Source organism: Mya arenaria, chromosome 14 (assembly GCF_026914265.1).
Source record: "Mya arenaria isolate MELC-2E11 chromosome 14, ASM2691426v1".
In the NCBI taxonomy this organism is placed as follows: Eukaryota; Metazoa; Mollusca; class Bivalvia; order Myida; family Myidae; genus Mya; species Mya arenaria.
Genome location: NC_069135.1, coordinates 1669038 through 1688760, shown reverse-complemented (window position 1 = coordinate 1688760; position 19723 = coordinate 1669038). Strand labels below are relative to the sequence as shown.

At 38.5% G+C, this 19723-nt stretch overlaps 2 protein-coding genes across 4 annotated transcripts in view; both read right to left on the bottom strand.

Moving 5' to 3' along the window:
• Positions 1 to 942: 942 nt before the first annotated feature.
• LOC128216509 (uncharacterized) lies at positions 943 to 11383 on the bottom strand. 2 transcript variants are annotated; one of them, XM_052923092.1, is made up of 7 exons: positions 10874 to 11383; positions 9889 to 9958; positions 9550 to 9707; positions 9209 to 9286; positions 5929 to 6067; positions 1834 to 1921; positions 943 to 1646 (listed from the first exon to the last, which is right to left on the bottom strand). In XM_052923092.1, the coding sequence occupies exons 1-7, from the start codon at positions 10920 to 10922 to the stop codon at positions 1302 to 1304; spliced, it is 927 nt and encodes a 308-aa protein (XP_052779052.1). In that variant the 5' UTR covers positions 10923 to 11383; the 3' UTR covers positions 943 to 1301. The 2 variants fall into 2 exon arrangements, with proteins under 2 accessions (XP_052779052.1, XP_052779050.1); XM_052923090.1 differs by having other exon boundaries at positions 9550 to 9710; positions 10874 to 11380.
• A 1698-nt stretch (positions 11384 to 13081) lies between these two features.
• The window catches only part of LOC128216419 (uncharacterized), a 23725-nt gene continuing 17083 nt past the window's right edge, over positions 13082 to 19723 (bottom strand). For both annotated transcript variants that reach the window (XM_052922980.1, XM_052922981.1), the window contains exons 3-6: positions 18980 to 19033; positions 14829 to 14928; positions 14520 to 14628; positions 13082 to 14187 (exon numbers count right to left, since the gene is read on the bottom strand). In XM_052922980.1, coding sequence (XP_052778940.1) covers positions 13708 to 14187; positions 14520 to 14628; positions 14829 to 14928; positions 18980 to 18986 — 696 coding nt within the window. In that variant the 5' untranslated portion in view covers positions 18987 to 19033 and the 3' untranslated portion in view covers positions 13082 to 13707. The remainder of the gene's footprint in view (positions 14188 to 14519; positions 14629 to 14828; positions 14929 to 18979; positions 19034 to 19723) is intronic.

The following is a 19723-nucleotide window of genomic DNA, read 5'->3' as shown; positions in this document are numbered from 1 at the left end:
TCATACAGGGCTGTCTTATTGATAAAGTAGAAGATGTCATTGAGAAGGATGTTGAACACTAGGGGCCCTAATATTTGTCCTTGTGGTACCTCAAGTGCAATGCAAATCTATATGATACTCGCATTACGCCGGAACAATACAAACATGTTACAAAGGGAAATTATTGAAGCTGTTGGGAGATAGCATATAAACAGAATACCGAACGTGGCTATATAAACGTATCGTCTACGCGTTGTTTTTAACTCTTTTTTGTGTGAAAGAAATGACTAAGAAATCCAAGCAATATTGGAACATTTTATGCAATATTTATACCCGATGTTATTCCGAATGCTAGATATTTTAGGTGTATTCCGGTTTCCTTACACACGCACATAAATATAACAGGAATTTACGTTAGAGACGGCGCAACCTTGGAACTTGACTTGGAACGTTCGACCCTTCTGCAGAATAATATTAGAGCGGACGAACTTTAGGCCGAAGTAGCCCGCTCTATTTTTTTTGTAGATCGTCAAAATTGGATTCTCAACTTCTTTGGTGTTTTTTTTTGCTTTTGTCAGAATCGATCTTCGTAAAATTAATGAACATAAACTTTAAAAAACCTTAGATTGCCCTTAGCCCACAGAAAAATTCAAACACGAAGTATATGCTACTTTTTGCTACGAACATAAGTTTAAGAAGTAAGCATAGATGTAAAAATTGACTAACGGAAAATTCACTCTATGAATCTATTTTTCGGTGCATTCTTCAGATCGACTTATGTAAAATTAATGATCAGAACATTTGAAAAATCCCTTATAGTCATTGGTCCACTAAAACAACAACACCAAGCGTATGCTAAATGAAGTACATACCACATGAAAGTAATATTTACCTGTTAGTTGTCATGAAGCGGTAATTCCTAGAACGAAACATCACTTTAGTGTGGCCTAAATCAAACACGTGGAATTTGGGTTTAGTTTATTCAATGACAGGTTAGGTTTAATTTAAATATTAATGGATGAATTCCCCACACTAATCAAATTACATATAGTTGATACCAAACAAAGAAACCAAAAAGGCAACTAAATGATGTACCATGTTTTATCTTTTACAAAATAATGGCGGGCCAAATATGATACCAAAGCAACCTTTTGGCATATATGGTATATATCTACGAAATGCGACTCGTCAGAATAGATGGATAAAAAGCATATATTCTCATAACAAGACATATTTGCGCTTTCGAGTATATCCAAATGTTTCTCTACAAAGGTTCGGCCGAATCGGCAAGAACACGTTAGAACTATCTGTAAAGTAAGTTTTTATCCGGGTCGTTTTTCCAGTACGAAATATGAGTGTTCAGACTCTGTCGTGACGAGATTCCCAGGAGACAGTGGTTGTATGGCAGCATACTGGTGGTAATCCTCGGTCGGGCCTCCACGGGTCATACCCTCATAGGGTGATTGATCTCTCGATCCTAGGGAGGTGGAATCCGTACTAGAATGACGATGGACGGGGTCGTCGGCAGAAGGAAGTCTGTGCTCGATGCCACTTTGTATGTGCGGCCGGGGTAGAGGGTGGTGTGCAGGCGTTGATGTATGTTTTATGGCGGTCAATGTGTCTGATGGTGTTTTTGGTAAGGGCTGCAACTGCATAGCTGACCGAGCCTGCAAATTAATGAACATTGGATTTTTAAGACAACTCGTCTTTTTCTAGAAATATGACACTTTTTGTATCGGACACTAATTATCATCACAGTGTGTGATCACTCGATAAAAATCAGTGCTCAGCCAAAGATTTACTTATGAAATATGCACATTACCTATCATTTACATTGTGTTTTTTAATGAATACCTTTTGATGGTCTATATCATCGTAGTAGGAATTGACAGTCGATTGTCGCGGCGCATCCTTTTCCGAGCGCAGTTTTGAGTTTGCCCACCTGCAATACACGAATACCTTTACATGTCCATCACTGGAGTAAAGCCGTCGTCGGCAACCACAAAAAGTTCCTACAATATTCCGTTACGCTTCATACATAGCGCAGTCGTGTATCGGGGATATCCGACGATGTAGCAACGCATACTATGAAAGTTCAGTATCAACCTAGGATGTCAGTCAGTTTGAAAGACAAACCCTGCATAATGCTTGACTTTATGCTGTGGTTTGACACATAATAGTTTCACATAAATTTATTTATGTTCAAATGGAAACTTTGGAGCGAGACACGCCTTATATATGAAATACTTTGCATAAACATTTCAATGTCGAAAAATGCTAAATGTTTCATACATTAAAATTACTATTACTTTTTTATACTTCATTATATCTATACGACAGTATTCGAAGTAATAGAAAAAATAACGTAGACTTTTAATCAACCTTGTACATATATTTCTATATAACACTAAAATATATATATTGCATATGCATGGTGTGTATGTTAAGGCAACTTCAAGCTCATGTGATGACATTCATAAAGAGCTTCTGAACTTCAAGCCTTTGTTGTGACACCCCGAAAGAACTTCTGGACTTCAAACCCATGTGGTGACACCTAGAAAGAGTTTCTGGACGTCAAGCTCATGTGGTGACACCCTAAAAGTGCTTCTGGACTCCAGACTTCTGTGGTGAAACCCAGAAAGAGCTTCAAGCTCATGCTGTGACACCTAGAAAGAGTTTCTTGACTTCAAGCCCATGTGATGACACCCAGAAAGAGTTTCTAGACTTCCATGTTATGACACCCAGAAATAGTTTCTAGACTTCAAGCCCATGTAGTGACACCCAGAAAGAGTTTCTGGACTTCAAGCCCATGTGGTGACACCCAGAAAGAGTTTCTGGACGTCAAGCTCATGTGGTGACAACCAGGAAGACCTTCTGGACTCCAGACTTCTGTGGTGAAACCCAGAAAGAGCTTCTGGACTTCAAGCTCATGTCGTGACACCCAGAAAGAGTTTCTGGACTTCTGGCTCCTGTGGTAACACCCAGATAGAGTCTCTGGACTTCAAGCCAATGTGGTGACACCCAGAAAGCGTTTCTGGACTTCAAGCTCTAGACTTCAAGCCAGTGTGGTGACACCCGGAAAGAGCTTCTAGACTTCAAGCCCATGTGGTGACACCCAGAAAGAGTTTCTAGACTTCAAGCCAATGTGGTGACACCCAGATAGAGCTTCTGGACATCAGGCTCCTGTGGTGACACCCATATAGAGCCTCTGGACTTAAAGCCCATGTGGGGACACCCAGAAAGAGTTTCTGGACTTCAAGCCCATCTGGTGACACCAAGATAGAGCTTCTAGACATCAGGCTCCTGTGGTGACACCCAGAAAGAGCTTCTGGACTTCAAGCCCATGTGGTGAGACCCTGAAAGAGTTTCTGGACTGCAAGCCCATGTGGTGACACCCAGAAAGTTTCTGGATTTCAAGCACATGTGGTGACACCGAGAATGAGTTTCTGGACTTCAAGCCCATGTGGCGATACCCAGAAAGAGTTTCTGGAGTTCAAGTCTATGTGGTGAAACTCAGAAAGAGCTTTTAGACTTAAAGCCCCTGGACTTCAAGCCCATGTGGTGACACCCAGAAAGAGTTTCTGGACTTCAAGCCCATGTGGCGATACCTAGAAAGAGTTTCTGGACTCCAAGCCCATGTGGTGAAACTCAGAAAGAGCTTTTAGACTTAAAGCCCCTGGACTTCAAGCCCATGTGGTGACACCCCGAAAGAGTTTCTGGACTTCAAGCCCCTGAACTTACTTCAAGCCCATGTGATGAAACCCAGAAAGAGATTCTGGACTTCAAGCTCATGCTGTGACACCTAGAAAGAGTTTCTTGACTTCAAGCCGATGTGGTGACACCCAAAAAGAGCTTCTGGACTTCAAGCCCATGTGATGACTACCAGAAAGAGTTTCTGGACTTCAAGCCCATGTGGTGACACCCAGAAAGAGTTTCTGGACATCAGGCTCCTGTGGTGACACCCAAAAAGAGCTTCTAGAATTCAAGCCCCTTGACTTCAAGCCCATGTGGTGACACCCCGAAAGAGTTTCTAGACTTCAAGCCACTGAACTTACTTCAAGCCGATATGGTGACACCCAGAAATAGTTTCTAGACTTCCGTGTTATGACACCCACAAATAGTTTCTAGACTTCAAGCCCATGTTGTGACACCCAGAAAGAGTTTCTGGACTTCAAGCCCATGTGGTGACACCCAGAAAGAGTTTCTGGACGTCAAGCCCATGTGGTGACAACCAGGAAGACCTTCTGGACTCAAGACTTCTGTGGTGAAACCCAGAAACGGCTTCTGGACTTCAAGCTCATGTTGTGAAACCCAGAAAGAGCTTCTGGACTTCAAGCTCATGTCGTGACACACAGAAAGAGTTTCTGGACTTCTGGCTCCTGTGGTAACACCCAGATAGAGTCTCTGGACTTCAAGCCAATGTGGTGACACACAGAAAGAGTCTCTGGACTTCAAGCCAGTGTGGTGACACCCGGAAAGAGCTTCTAGACTTCAAGCCAATGTGGTGACACCCAGATAGAGCTTCTGGACATCAGGCTCCTGTTGTGACACCCATATAGAGCCTCTGGACTTCAAGCCAATGTGGGGACACCCAGAAAGAGTTTCTGGACTTCAAGCCCATCTGGTGACACCAAGATAGAGCTTCTAGACATCAGGCTCCTGTGGTGACACCCAGAAAGAGCTTCTGGACTTCAAGCCCATGTGGTGAGACCCAGAAAGAGTTTCTGGACTGCAAGCCCATGTGGTGACAACCAGAAAGTTTCTGGATTTCAAGTCTATGTGGTGACACCCAGAAAGAGTTTCTGGACTTCAAGCACATGTGGTGACACCCAGAAAGAGTTTCTGGACTTCAAGCCCATGTGGCGATACCTAGAAAGAGTTTCTGGACTTCAAGCCCATGTGGCGATACCTAGAAAGAGTTTCTGGACTCCAAGCCCATGTGGTGAAACTCAGAAAGAGCTTTTAGACTTAAAGCTCCTGGACTTCAAGCCCATGTGGTGACACCCCGAAAGAGTTTCTGGACTTCAAGCCCCTGAACTTACTTCAAGCCCATGTGATGACGCCCAGAAAGAGCTTCTGGACTTCAAGCTCATGCTGTGACACCTAGAAAGAGTTTCTTGACTTCAAGCCGATGTGGTGACACCCAGAAGAAGCTTCTGGACTTCAAGCCCATGTGATGACTACCAGAAAGAGTTTCTGGACTTCAAGCCCATGTGGTGACACCCAGTAAGACCTTCTAGACTTCAAGCTCCTGGACGTCAACCCATGTGGTGACACCCAGATAGAGCTTCTGGACATCAGGCTCCTGTGGTTACACCCATATAGAGTTTCTTAACTTTAAGCATATGTGGTGACACCCAAAAATAGTTTCTAGACTGGCTCCTGTGGTGACACCCAGATCGAGCTTCTGGACTTCAAGCCCCTGGACTTCAAGCCCAGGTGGTGACACCAAGAAAGAGATTCTGGACTTCAAGCCCATGTGGTGACACCCAGAAAGAGTTTCTAGACTAGCTCATGTGGTGACACCTAACACGAATTTCTGGACTTCAGGCTCCTGTGGTTACACCCAAATAGTGTTTCTGGACTTCAAGCCCAGGTGGTGACACCCAGAAATAGTTTCTAGACTAGCTCATGTGTTGACAACCAACACGAATTTCTGGACTTTAGGCTCCTGTGGTGACACACAGAAAGAGCTTCTTGGCATCAAGCTCATGTGGTGACAACTAACACGAATTTCTGGACTTCAGGCTCATGTGGTGACACCCAGAAATAGCGTTTAACAGCAGCAAAGTGTATGAAAATGGTTCGTGTTTGAGATTAAAAATAATTTGAAAATTGAAAATAAAATGTTTATTGATAATTCAATACTATTAACTTGTACATACTAGCCCAAAATAGCCCGTGGAGAAATTATCCAAGCTTTATACAATTCCACTTATGTCTCTATACCTGTGCATGCCGGGCCATATGAGACAGGCAGCGATGGTGGCAGTGGCGCCAATGAGGACGCCCAGGACCACAAGGCCTACGAGCAGCAGCACACCGGAAGTCTCGCTCATCAGCGCCTCCATACCCGTGGGTCCATCAGCTGTAGTGTGAAACATACCCAAGGAACAATACAGACAACGAAGAATGTTTTCCCTTTTTATCATTGAGGAAAGTTAAGATTTGGATAATTTGTTTTATTAAAAAATCATATATATCGCTGAGAAATGTACACCTCAATATGCAACCATTCGTAATTCAAATAAGCCATTTTATAACTATGAGTTTCGAAAATCAGCTAACAAACTAAAAACAAAAGCTACGCGGTCAGGATATTCGTGCAAATCTGGTCAAGTGTAAAATAGTTAGAAATTAAATATCAAATATGACGCAACGTGCAAAAGAACTCTTTTAGCAGCTTAGATGATTAACTTATCGAGTTTAATTCATCTAATCCGCGCTTTTATTGGAAATACAGTATGAAGCAATGCAATGTAAAGGCAATGCAATACCTTCGCATTAGTTTGTTTCATTTTCGAGGATTGGCGATAATAATCACTGTGTGGGAAGGGACACCGGATATAGCTCAAAAAGTGATAAGTAAACAGACAATTATGCAGTTGTTTTAATTTACCAGAGGTAAGATCTTGCTGTGTTAACGCATATCTACCGTTTCCACAAATGAAGCAAGTGTTTGAACTAATAGCTGAATGCTAAATTTGGCCTATGGTATACTTTAAAGTGCTTACGATTTAGCAGACCTCGTAAAAGGTTTCTTCAAATCTGAGATGATCACCTCAAAACTTACTGAATTTCGACAAGTATTGTTATTTTTAGGAAATATATCGAATAAATAAAAAATCTGAATCGAAGGATTTCACAAGAATAAGCTCAACTATTTTTATTGTAAGAAATGGCAATGTAACTTTTAAACTGTTAAAGATATGCCCTTAGAAATGTTCACAGTACTGTACTGGGGATAGCCGTATTATGTACTGGGGATAGTTTCAAAGTTGAGAAATGTGTGTCCTGGTGATAACATGTAAAATGAGACAAAAATTCATAGTAACACTGTTAATATACACTATACATGTATATGTCTATTTCGAACTTTCAAATAATCTGCAAAGAGAGAGAGTACAATTTGATAAGAAATTATTGAGCAAACTGTAGTTAACAATGAGTTTGATCCGTGCTCTCCTAAATGAACGTATATTGCAAGCTGCGTAAATATCAGGGTTGGTCACAATACATTCTTTCTCACTGAAATGAACGAGCAGAGACCATTATTCTGTTCTAAGTAATACCAACATCTACCCAAGCTTAGAACAAAGCTTTACGTGTTCCAAATTTGATCACAATATCCCTACTGGTGACTTTCTGTTTGCAAAGACGTACCTACTTGATTTACAAAGCAATATTATATATATGAATAGCAAACACCACATAAATTTTACGGCCACATGTTTTGTGTTTCTCAATAAATCAGATTACCGGCGTATTTCAAATATTTAGATATAGATGCTTGTGAACAAACACATCATGGTTGACTAATATGTATCAATGAAACAGTTTTAAGTGCATACAGATACAAAGAACTACAACATGTTTTGCTCTCATCCCTCGATATGGACAACATCGAACAATTTCCCTCGAGCTCGCGTATAGATAAATAGCCGTAATCATTATCACAGTCTCGTTTTTCTAAATACATCGTTACTATCCTCAGTCCACTTTATAGCTATCCCCTGTGCAGTTATTTATTTGCTTCATCTATCCCCAGTACACTGCCAGGGCATCAAAAGGTATGAATATCTCCGTAACAACAAAAGATATCATATTGATATTTTACACATTACTAGATTATGTAATTAAAATGAAATCGCTCGATTCAGTTTTTATTCTTACTTTCAATTTGTTGATTTATGTTTGAAATTATACCACATAAATGAACATTTGTGAGCGATCATGCAACTTTCGGCGAGAATTGGACTATTATACAAAATAGGAGACACATTTCCATCATAGTCGTATATTGCACAGTATCAAGTAATTCAAAACTCGTCGATTTTGTTAAATATATCACCATAAAATACAAAAAATGATAGAAAACTGTCCATGTGTCAAAACCAAACGCTTATCGATTGATCACTTTTTGAGCTATATCCGGTGTCCGTTCCCACACAATGATAATGTACCATTACCCAACTTAACGATGGAAACAAATAGTGAATTTCTAGTTTTTCGAATACATGTATATAACTGAGACTGAAGTTTAAAGACGTCCTCAATAACATTGACATGAATAAGGCAAGAGGTCTAGACGAGACATACATCCATTTGTCTTCTTCTGCGTATTATTTTTAAAAGATCTATTAAGAAAAGTATATATCCCAATATATGGAAACTTGCTAATGTTACGCATCTTTTTTAAAATTGGTGACCGCATTTTTGTGTCTAGCAATAGGCCAATATCGTTGATTTGTGTTGAAAAAAGTAATGAAACGCATTCTTTTTAAACGCTTGTACAATTATATGCACCAAAACAACCATATTTACCAGCGCCAGTCGGTATATATTACAAAATTGGTAAATCCTTAAATGACAAACAATCAACTAGTATTGTATTTTGTGACATACAAAGTTTGGTACCTTGGTCTAAAATTTAGATTTCAAGACTACGGAATTTCAGGAAACGTGCTACGATGGTTAGCTCATTATCTTCTATAAATACTTAAATAGGTCTCAAAGGGTTTTTGTCATTTCTTCTTCCGCTGTACTCTATCCACAGAGCAACGAATACATCTTTGTAGAAACACAAGACAATTTTACCGAATGAGCTCTGCTAAATTACATTTCGGCTTCTCCGACGATGAAAATGTCTGTTTCTTCAGAGAAGTTCAATGTTTCATCAAATATACCCATCGTTTCTAGAAAATCAGCAGCAGGAGCCTACTTCTCTACTCTACCCCTCTCTTCTTTCAATATTTCTTTTTTATCGCATCTTTCTCTACAATTTTCTCATTGCATTGTTAAATAGATATATAAACAATATACTTTGATTATAACTTTGTGATCTAACTTTAAAAACACCTTTGTTTTGGGACAGGGCCGTAAATGATGTTGGTATAACTCGTGGCCAAATCCTTTGCATGTTTGATAATAATGTAGTTGTCTCAAATTATATATAAACCTGTTTAATTTGTATTGATGGTTTCATTGTATTTTCGAGAGACAAGCTTACTAGGTGCAATGCGTGGTGTAGACGCCACCTTGCATCCTTGATCGTAGGATTCCCGCAGTCGCATGCAGTTGTCAGTATCTGAAACACGATGTCAATACACAAAAGGCTTCAAGTTGCATGGAGTGAATATAAACACTCATCACAAGGCTTATGTTTGAAATCCATACTATATATAACATCATTTACTTTAGTCACATAAATATTACCAAAACGTAGATAAGTAAGATATTACTCAAATACGCTGCTTATAAGATGGCACAGAGACCAAAGGCATATTCAATAGTGGTCCAACACGCAAATAAACACATATGCCACTATAGAGATGATCGACGTGAACTTACACATATGAACGTATGTGCAGTTGAAGCTGTCCCTCTCTCCACACAGCGACCAGTCCGGTACTATAAGGGACTCCCCTGGAGATGCACACGTCGTCAGGAACGCCCGAACGCTTGCCTCCACCATCGGAAGAAGCGCGTGACGGGCCAGGAAGTCCGAACTGCTGTTTTGAGATGAACATAAAGGACTCGTTATTACACAACTAGTTTAAAAACGAAATAGAAACAGAGGGCAGAAAAGAAGTTGATAATGTTAACGCGGAATGGTGGCAATAAGTATAGTGTGTTTTGCCTTAAAACTAGCCATGGTATGTCTTGAGAAGTGCTGAAGGAAGGCCGTACCTGCATATACTTGTACCCGAATGCTCATCCAATGTGCTCACAAACCCCTGTAAGCCGCTCAGTGTTATGTCTGCAAACGTAAACTATAAACGTGAGAGAGCAAATTGTATGATAAAACAAAGACGATTGTTGACCAGAAAAATAAATGTCAAGTTCATTGGCCTGTAATTAATACGTTGGTCTTTGTCACTCTACAATCGAATAATCACGAAAGAACACTTAGAAGTATACCCCATTTATATGACCAACATTTGCCTCTGGTCAAATTTGACTCGGGGTGGGGGGGGGGGGGGGGGGGCAAAATATCCACGGGGCCAAATTGTACCTGGAGCATTATTCTTAAACATACTGTAATCATAAGTATAACTAATTTATAATTTATAATCTGACTGTCTAATTATTGTGCTATTGACTTTCTTGCGTTTGTTTTTCTGTATTATGTTCTCTACTGATCTCCACTGTACTACTCAAACTGTGTGTTTTTGTATTTGTGTTGTATTATCACCATGCTATGATGTGACTTGTGATACTTTTAGTATTAGTTTTCATCACCAGGTACCAACTTTAGAGAAACTTATATAAAAGTCCTGTGTCCTCTCCTTATGATTGTAAGACTGTTAGAATAGATATTAACTGCTCATGTATTTTATCTGACAAAATAATCACATGGTATGAATGGAGTGTGTTTAACTCTGGTATGTATACGAGTGTCAACGGAAACCAGAACAAAGAAGCATTCAAATCAGGCGTAAACATTGCACTTAAACATACCAGTCGCATATATAGAAAATTCTTTGCAGAGGAATTTCGACAAAAGATTTTACAGAATGAAAATTGAACTGTTTTTGCATTTAGACAAAATGAAATACCAAAGAGGTGAATTTACTCCACATCCATACTGGACATGAGACAAGGAGGCCGCGAGGGTAGGTCTCATATATACTGGGTTAAATTGTCGATTTATCTAATAATTTCAATCACTTACTTTCCCCTTCCTCGCCCCATTCAGCGTCGTTCACCCGCATCATTGACATCACCCAGGATTCCAATTGAACGTTTATTAATGGAAACAAATCCTAAATTTTACGCCGTATTAAGGTCACTTGTGAATAAGGCTGTGTCAGTATTATATCCTTTACACGACCTTCGAACTCTTAAAACATCTTGATGCGAACTAATTAATGATCGGTTTCTTTATATTCATTTCTTATTCACAACCTTTGATTGACTTCCTGTTTTCGATGTTTTTTAACCTACAACAGGATGTATTATACATTTTGTCCTCAATGTAGCGTATAACGTAAATACTACCCTCATAAACAACCCATCCTGCATAGTTTCCGATTGACTAGACATTATTACCAAACTATACACTTTCAAGATGTATAAAAAAGATGGTCACCTACATCTGTTTTTGGATGTATAAAGAAACTTACAGTTATGAGTATCATAAGTCGTTACTTAAGTGATGTATCAAAGCGATGGACACGTTTAATGGGCACAATATTATCAAGTGATACTATCAATACCAATGTATCAAAAAGAAGCAACCTGATCAGAAGGCTGTTCGCAGGGGCGGCCCCTGGACCCGAAGTTAGAGGGGGCGTAACTGAGGGGCGTAACCTTTTGACTTGCGCCCCTCCCTCAAACCCCAATTCATTTGGTTTAAAGTGTTGGCAAGGGAGTTTTAGGGATACTCTCCAAAGGAATTTTTAGCAATTTCTAGTTGGAAATGGTGCATTTTGGGCATATTTTTACTACTTTGTTCTTAATTATTCATATAAAAGGTAAACTTCAATTATTTTGGGGGTGGAGGGGGGGAGGCGCTGGGCCCCCAGCCCCCCGGATCCGATAGTATCAACGGATATACAATGTAACGTTTAATTACGCTTTCATTTGACTCGTACGAATTCGGGTGATTGGCATTATCGTATGGAAGAGTATGGAGGAGTATATCGTTTTTGCCAATGCTGTGATCATGTAGTCATGGCGACTTCTTTAATGTCTAGTTGCGAGTTATCACACGACAAGTCGCAATAATTATGTCTACTCGTTCACGTATTGACTACTTAAGTCGACATACTTATTGCGACATGACTAAATAATCACATCATCTGTATAAACGATATTATTCTCTTCCATATCATCACCATGGTGAATACGAATACACTATATTTATTGAATTATGTATACGAAAGTCTGGAATATACATAATTCAGATGGTTTTGTGCCAGAACCGATAGTCTATGAACATGAGCCAAGTTGACACTGTATTTCTAGTTCAGCTCATTACGCATATACAGTTATGGACATAATGTCTGCTTTGACTTATTTGATATAGATATACCATTAATACAGCGGAGTGCACACTTATTTTCGAACATAATGCTTCATGTATTTGTTTTTTCTTTATTTTATGTCGGAATATAAACGGAAACGAGGCATTATTAGATGTTAATTCAAAGGAAGATAAATGCCAATACAATTCTAAATACATGTGAAAGTATGCGGGCTATGTTGATGAACACGTGACAGTAGGCAGCCTATTTTCATTGACATGTGACAGAAAACAGCCTATGTTGAGTTTCACGTAACAGTAGACGGCCTATGTTGATGTACACGTGACAGTAGGCAGCCTATGTTGATGAAAACGTGACAGTAGGCAGCCTATGTCGATGTACACGTGACAGTAGGCAGACTATGTTGATGAACATGTGACAATAGGCAGCCTATGTTGATGAACACGTGACAATAGGCAGCCTATGTTGATGTACACGTGACAATAGGCAGCCTATGTTGATGAACATGTGACAATAGGCAGCCTATGTTGATGAACACGTGACAATAGGCAGCCTATGTTGATGAACAAGTGAAAATAGGCAGCCTATGTTGATGTACACGTGACAATAGGCAGCCTATGTTGATGAACACGTGACAGTAGGCAGCCTATGATGATGAACACGTGACAGTAGGCAGTCTATGTTGATGAACACGTGACAGTAGGTAGCCAATGTTGATGAACACGTGACAGTAGGCAGCCTATGTTGATGAACACGTGACAGTAGGCAGCCTATGTTGATGAACTTGTGACTGTAAGCAGCCTATGTTGATGTACACGTGACAGTACGTAGCCTATGTTGATAGACACGTGACAGTAGGCAGCCTTTTTTGATGGACATTTGAGTAGCTGTACTTTCTGTGAAATTCTTTATTTATGCGATTAAATAAATAAAACAAAACATTTATCATTGTTTTCATGACAATACTAGTTCACATAAGCAGGTGCATCAAATTAAGATACGCTATCTTAAAACGGGGTACATATAAATGCATCAACTTGAATGCCGTAGTCATTTTGGAATCATCTCAAATGACCAAATCATCAACATTTACATGTATTGGTATACTTATAAACATTCGTATTGCATGGAATGTTACACATTTTAATAAGCACGGTGTGGCCACCATCAACGCGTGTCTTCCCCCGAAACACATTGAGATCGAATCTGACGCATTTCAACAGCGACGCATGTACTAACATATGCAACGCTGTTTGGCAGACTTTTGAATTTAAAACTTCGCAAAGGTTAAATGGAAAATGAAAATCTGCAAAAAAACGGCAGAACAATTCAGGTATGCATCATTCAGAATGGCTATATAGTACCGAGACGTGCATGGTCGAAACGCTGTCTATTGATATTTAAGAACATTTACCAACCATAGAAAACTAAAATTGAAGCTAGTCTGATAAACATGTTCATGGCACACGCACGCACACAAACTGTAGTGTTTCCCTTCTTGCATTTAACATGTTCTCCTTCAATTCCCCTGTTTTTCCAGAATGAAATACGCGTGGTCCTCATTCAGATCATTGACGGCGTACGGCTCCGCTTCTTCCGTTTCTTGAACATGGCCCGGCTCTAGTACGAAGTAAATGTGATCAGGCGACGTCTGCAGGGTACCACGGTCTTCAGACACGTTCACAGGAGTCACTTTGTTTGATCCGGGCTCTAAAACGAAATACACGTGTTGCGGATCTGAGCTCACGGCTTCCGGCTTTAAAGTGTCAATTAATCTGACGGGAAGTCGCTTACTGCCGCCTGGCTCCACTATACAGTATGTGTGACATGAGAAGCGTTTCAGCGCTTCCTGTTTCATGGCGACGTTTTCGTAGGCTTTGGGTTCTCGAGCGTACGAGTAGCGGGCTTCCTCCGCCGAGCCCGGGTTGTTCAGTGGCCTCAAGTCTACGACGACCTTCTTATTGTGCTCTGGGCTTCGCATCCACGTCCGAGTCAAGTTCTGTGAGAATGATAGGAAGAAAGCAAGTTTATTTAATCAATTTAACAGAGAATGTGGATTAAGAAAAAGAAACAGTATCTATTTGTGCCAGGCGCAAATTTATAAATGCGTTATGACATATAAGCAAACACAAACCTATACATGCATACGTACAAGAAAGTACATGAACAATATTTTCTTCACAATATACTACAATGTGGTGATTCATTTACTTTATAATATGACGTAAATGATTGTTTACAAGGAAGATTTATTGCCGGTTTCATTTCAAGAAAACCCACTACTTATATCCTTAAATAGAATTTTTGATAAAATCGTGTTGAACTTTCTACCGGGTCGATTTCAGCATAATTGTTCCCCTGCGGCTTAATGGCACCATTGTCGACGGCGGTAGAAGGCGTATTTCGACGACAACATCGGTCAAACAACGAAATTAGTCGTCTGCAAAAAAACAGAATGATGACAATGTCAGTTTGAAGCTTGATCATGCATGGAGATCATGTTCGCCAGGCATATCATGGAACAGGTATTGATATGTTATAAACTTTATACATGTAATATCATAAAGTTAGTTATATGGGGACGGCGATGAAGAGTGTCGACAGGAATGTGATGATGAAAATGACGACGACAATGTTTACCTGTGTATGGATGGAAGGAGGACGAGCACGAGGGTTGCCGTGGCAACGCCCAGAAGATAGAAAAACACGGACAACCCTGCCACAAGGCCGCCACAGTCTTCTGAAATAATACAGACAGCATGGTGTTTTTTAAGTTTTGCACACATTCTTCCTTATCTAGGGTATTTTATTTAGGGTATTTAGGTTCAAATTATACCCATTTTATGAACAGAACAGAATGTTTATTTAACTTAAGCATATACAGCTCATCGTTATAAACACAGAATGAAAAAAATGAAAAATAGCATGCATGTGATAAATAAGTAATGCATGTAACAAATAAGTAATGCATATGGATATTTTGGTAACTATACCAACAATCCATAATGGTATACACAAAACTAACACATTTAACAGCAATATAATGTGAGAATGTCTTATAAAATATATCAAATATTTATGTCTCTTATCTTAAAAGCTTTAATACAGAAAATAGCTAATTTTATTAACAGAGTTTTAATATCAGAATTTAGTAATGATATAAATTTAAACATACTGGGATTTCTAACATAGTAACTAGGGATATAAGTCTGTCGGATATTACTATACATTGGGCAGACAAGAACAAAATGAAACTCGTCTTCTTTATCGTTTAAATGACACCGTGTGCATTTTCGATATTGTCTAGGGATGTTGTTATGTCTACCTAGTTCAATATACAAATTATGCGAGGACAATATGAGTTTAGCTAAAACATTTCTATATTTTATATTATCCAGTAATACCATGTAGTTAGACAATCGGAACGTATGTTTAACTTCCTTATATAAATACGATGATGAATGTGTCTCCATGGTAGCTCGCCAACTAATTATGTATATATCTCTCACTAGCGGATTTAGAGGGGGGCGCATCCGGCGCGCGCCCCCTCTAAAATCGTCAAAGTTTACTTTTTATGTCAATTTAGGAGATAAAAAATTATAAAATACGCTCATAATGCATCATTTCCAACTACAAATTGTTAATTTTTCATGATTGCTTAACCCCCAATCCATATGCAAACAGTTTATGCCATAAACTTTCGGTTCAGAGGGAGGGGTGCATGTCAAAAGGTTGCGCCCCTAAGCTACGCCCCCTCTAACGTTGATTCCTGGATCCGCCCCTGTCTCTTAATTTATTTCTAAACATGGGGACAAATGAATTTATATTAACCGACTCAGGGAATAACCACACATCTGCATAACCCGCTGACTGAAGTATACTTCTTACTTTTGAGACCCAGTTTATAGTCTGTGGATTATCATCAAGATCCCTGAATTGATCCTGTAATATTGCCCTGAGGATACAATTATCTTTTTTCTTTTTGTATAATTTTAGGAAATACTTAATGAAGCGAATATGTCTCTCAATATATAGCGGAAATCTGCCTAGCTCTCCATAAAGTGACAATGAATTTGTGGAGCGCTTGACATTAAGTACCCACTTGCAAAATTTCCTATGTACTCTATCTATCGCCTCTGGCTGAATATAGCCCCACACTTCTGAATTATAGTTAAGAATTGACAAAACAAATGCATCAAACAAGTTGAAAATTATACCAATATGGACCTGGTTACGTTTGATTAAAGCCTTAAAGGGGTAACAGGACTATATAAACCTCCAGGTGGCGCTGGGGCAAGCTTTTGTATAATTTTATGCATGTTTCACATCAGGGACACTTTTTCCAAATTTATGCAATGCTTACAAAAAGTTGAGACATGAAACTTTGCAGGCATGTAGAATGAAGGTTAAACAAATAAAAAATCCTTAATTTTTTGTGAAACATTACTAGAAACATGACTTTAAGAAAAAAATCCAACTGTCAGATTGAAAATTTGAATTTGCCGGGGGAGTGGCTAATTGGTGTTCTGGGGGTTATGAACTCTCTGATGTAAACATTACCACGTGCTGGTGTTTACATCCCTAGCAGCTTGCTTGTAGCAGACGACATGCCTCACTATCAAATACTGTAGTAACAAATGTGAACAAACCTTGATAAGTTTTTATTCCACCTGAATATCCCAAAATTATTGATAGATATCATCAGCTTCATATGCTACATTTTAGTCTAATTGTTTTCTATGATATTAACACTTTTTCCTTTTAAAGCGTTACGTAATTAATAAGTCTGGTGAATCATTCCCAGGTTTAAATATGTAACATTGTTTTCATATTTGTCGTTTAAAAAAAAATAATTATGAACCTCATTGTTTAAATGTTAGTTGCTCCTTCGCTTTCTATCAAAAGCTCTGTCATCATTACAAATGTTTATATCCCAGCCAGGTAAAGTGAATATCTCCTATTGTTCTTCAGCATGTAAACTATATATATATATATATATATATATATATATATATATATATATATATATATATATATATATATATATATATATATATATATATATATATATATATATATATATATATATATATATATCTTTGTCCTGATTATTTTGTTCCATATTTTGAGTCTTCTTATTCTGCCCAAAGTTATTATTTTAAAGGAAGGCAGTACCTAGTTCCATGTCTTGCAAATGTTCATGTATAACTGTGTTTGAGTTCCCTCCTTTTTTACTCAAAATGTGCATTTGATTTCCAGTTATCAATACACAAACCAGATTCCAGCCAGTGACATTTAATTACCAATTAAAGGTGTTAACACTATCTGAATTGTTTCCTTGCTGAACTCGTTTACAATAAGGTTAATTTGTACTAGGGATGCATTCAATAAAGCATTATTATTGTTTGTTGACAAAATAACTAGTTTTGGATTCCAGACTGAGAATAAACCTTGCTATTTTGGACTGGAATGAGAATGTTGATTCTAAACAATTGAGAGGGATGTTCCATACAGAAAAAAAGATTTAGTCGAAATAACAAAATGCCAGTCAGGGACAAGAAAACAATCTTTTCAAAGAAAACATCTGTTAAAGATGGCTTGGTCATCTTTATTTCATATAGAGGATTGTAGTGTGGGGAAATACATCGTCTGCTCTGATCAGCCCTGTTTGTTTACATTTCTCTTGTGTGTGCTAAAGATAGAACACTGAGTTTAACAGACAGGTACATAGCTGAGGGAATTTACAATAAGCCACTCCCCATTTACTCGCTGCCGAGGCAGCGAATGTTGCCCCTGCGAGTTCATAGACCGCAATGCCTTGCCAGCCAGTGTATTAGCCGCCTGCATAAAAGATCCACCATAGGAAAATACTACACCAGATAGTTGAAGGAATTGACAGTTTCAACAGCTTGATCGTTGTACGTCCATATATCATTTCTAGCTAACCGACCACCTTTTCTAAACACGACAATTTTAGTCTTTTCCACATTGACCGTCAGATTCCATTTACAACAATAGGTACATAAATTATTCAATGATTCCTGCAGGCCTTTCTTAGTTTCCGACAAAATAGCTGCATCGTCTGCGAATAACATTAAATAAACCGAAATCTCACCAACTGTCAGACCTGCATTTAAACCTTGTTGTAACTGAAGCTCAATATCATTGAGAAAAAGAGAAAAACAAATCGGGGAGGTTATTTTATGGTATCATATTACTGCCGTAATATTACCTGATAACGTCCGCGAATTATTTCGCGTTTAACACTTAATTTTCGCGATAATTATCTAGCTGTATAAATTACCAGTTACTAAGTCGTAACTAGATATTCAGATACTGCTAGTAGCCAAAAATTCATTTAAAGACAAGATGTTACACGAATGCATGACATTGTATTCATTAAGCAACCGTCTGCAGCGTTGAACTTAAATAAAATTTCAACTGTCTATGAAGGTGTTCTTGAATGTTATGCAAAGTATGCATGTACTTTAAAATGCATATTGAGAGAAAGAAGTAACTTATATGAAGTTCATAAATAAAGGTAACCCACACCCGCGTTACATCGTGCCAAATGATAGAAAAATTTAATGTTGCAACAACTTGTTTCACAATCTTTGTAAAATAAGTGAGTTTAAACGTAATTTGCCGATAATAATGTGTAGTGTGATTTTAATGAGCGTTTAGAAGTGTACGTATTCGTCGGCTTCTATTGTGCACATGTGATACCAGTTTGAAGCACATTATGTCCTGGCAATTATTTCACAAAGTATTGAAATATGAAATTTGCTTACCGGCCATTTATTGTCCTTCGTTAAATCCCAACTAGATATTATAAACAGTACCATCTGAAAAGGAAGATTTTGTCATTATATAACCGTCCATGTTTCAAGTACCATTAATCGAGAAAGTCGGTATAAAACAATGAAGTCCAGTAATTGTGTTCCATGAAGAGGAAGTATAATCAAGTTAAAAGTCCAACGACGCTGTTAACATTTAATAAATCAGCTGTATGTATGCCGTGTTCATATATTTACTAGTGATTTATCATGGGTAATAATGCACACGCAAAGTTTGACATCGATCTAGTAACAAGTATAGTATAAAATTTAAAGATAATTTTAATTTATCACGCTGTCGAAACAGGACAAAACTGAGTCGCTAAATATATATTACCGACTCAGTAGTTATAGACATAATTTCGGCTTCAAAATGATCGGAAATTAAGTCAACACTGTGTGAGCAAATTTCCTTGTGCCTTATCATAAACCAAACACTCCCGGCCAGCGATAGATGGCCCTTAAACCGAGTAGCCGTTAGGGTAAGGGGTTGAAACGTATCTTTTAAAGCTCCACTATCATAAGTTTAAGGAGGGATATGAAAGTGAGCGGTTAAATATGTCAACAATCAGAACGCGGAAGTGATCGACAAGAGCTAGTCGAAAGTCCGCACATAATTGTTGCCAATACATTTGGGCATTATTCTTGCTTTTCCCCAAGCATTACAAAGCTGCCTACACCAATTTTGATAAAAAATAC

Excerpts from the sequence above, each read along its gene's own strand:
- LOC128216509 (XM_052923090.1), bottom strand. The coding sequence starts at position 10,922 with ATGTCAATGATGCGGGTGAACGACGCTGAATGGGGCGAGGAAGGGGAA. Across the intron at positions 9,711-9,888 it reads TCGGGTACAAGTATATGCAG|CAGTTCGGACTTCCTGGCCC; the intron begins GTACGGCCTTCC and ends ATCTCAAAACAG. Across the intron at positions 9,287-9,549 it reads CTGCACATACGTTCATATGT|ATACTGACAACTGCATGCGA; the intron begins GTAAGTTCACGT and ends ATCGTGTTTCAG.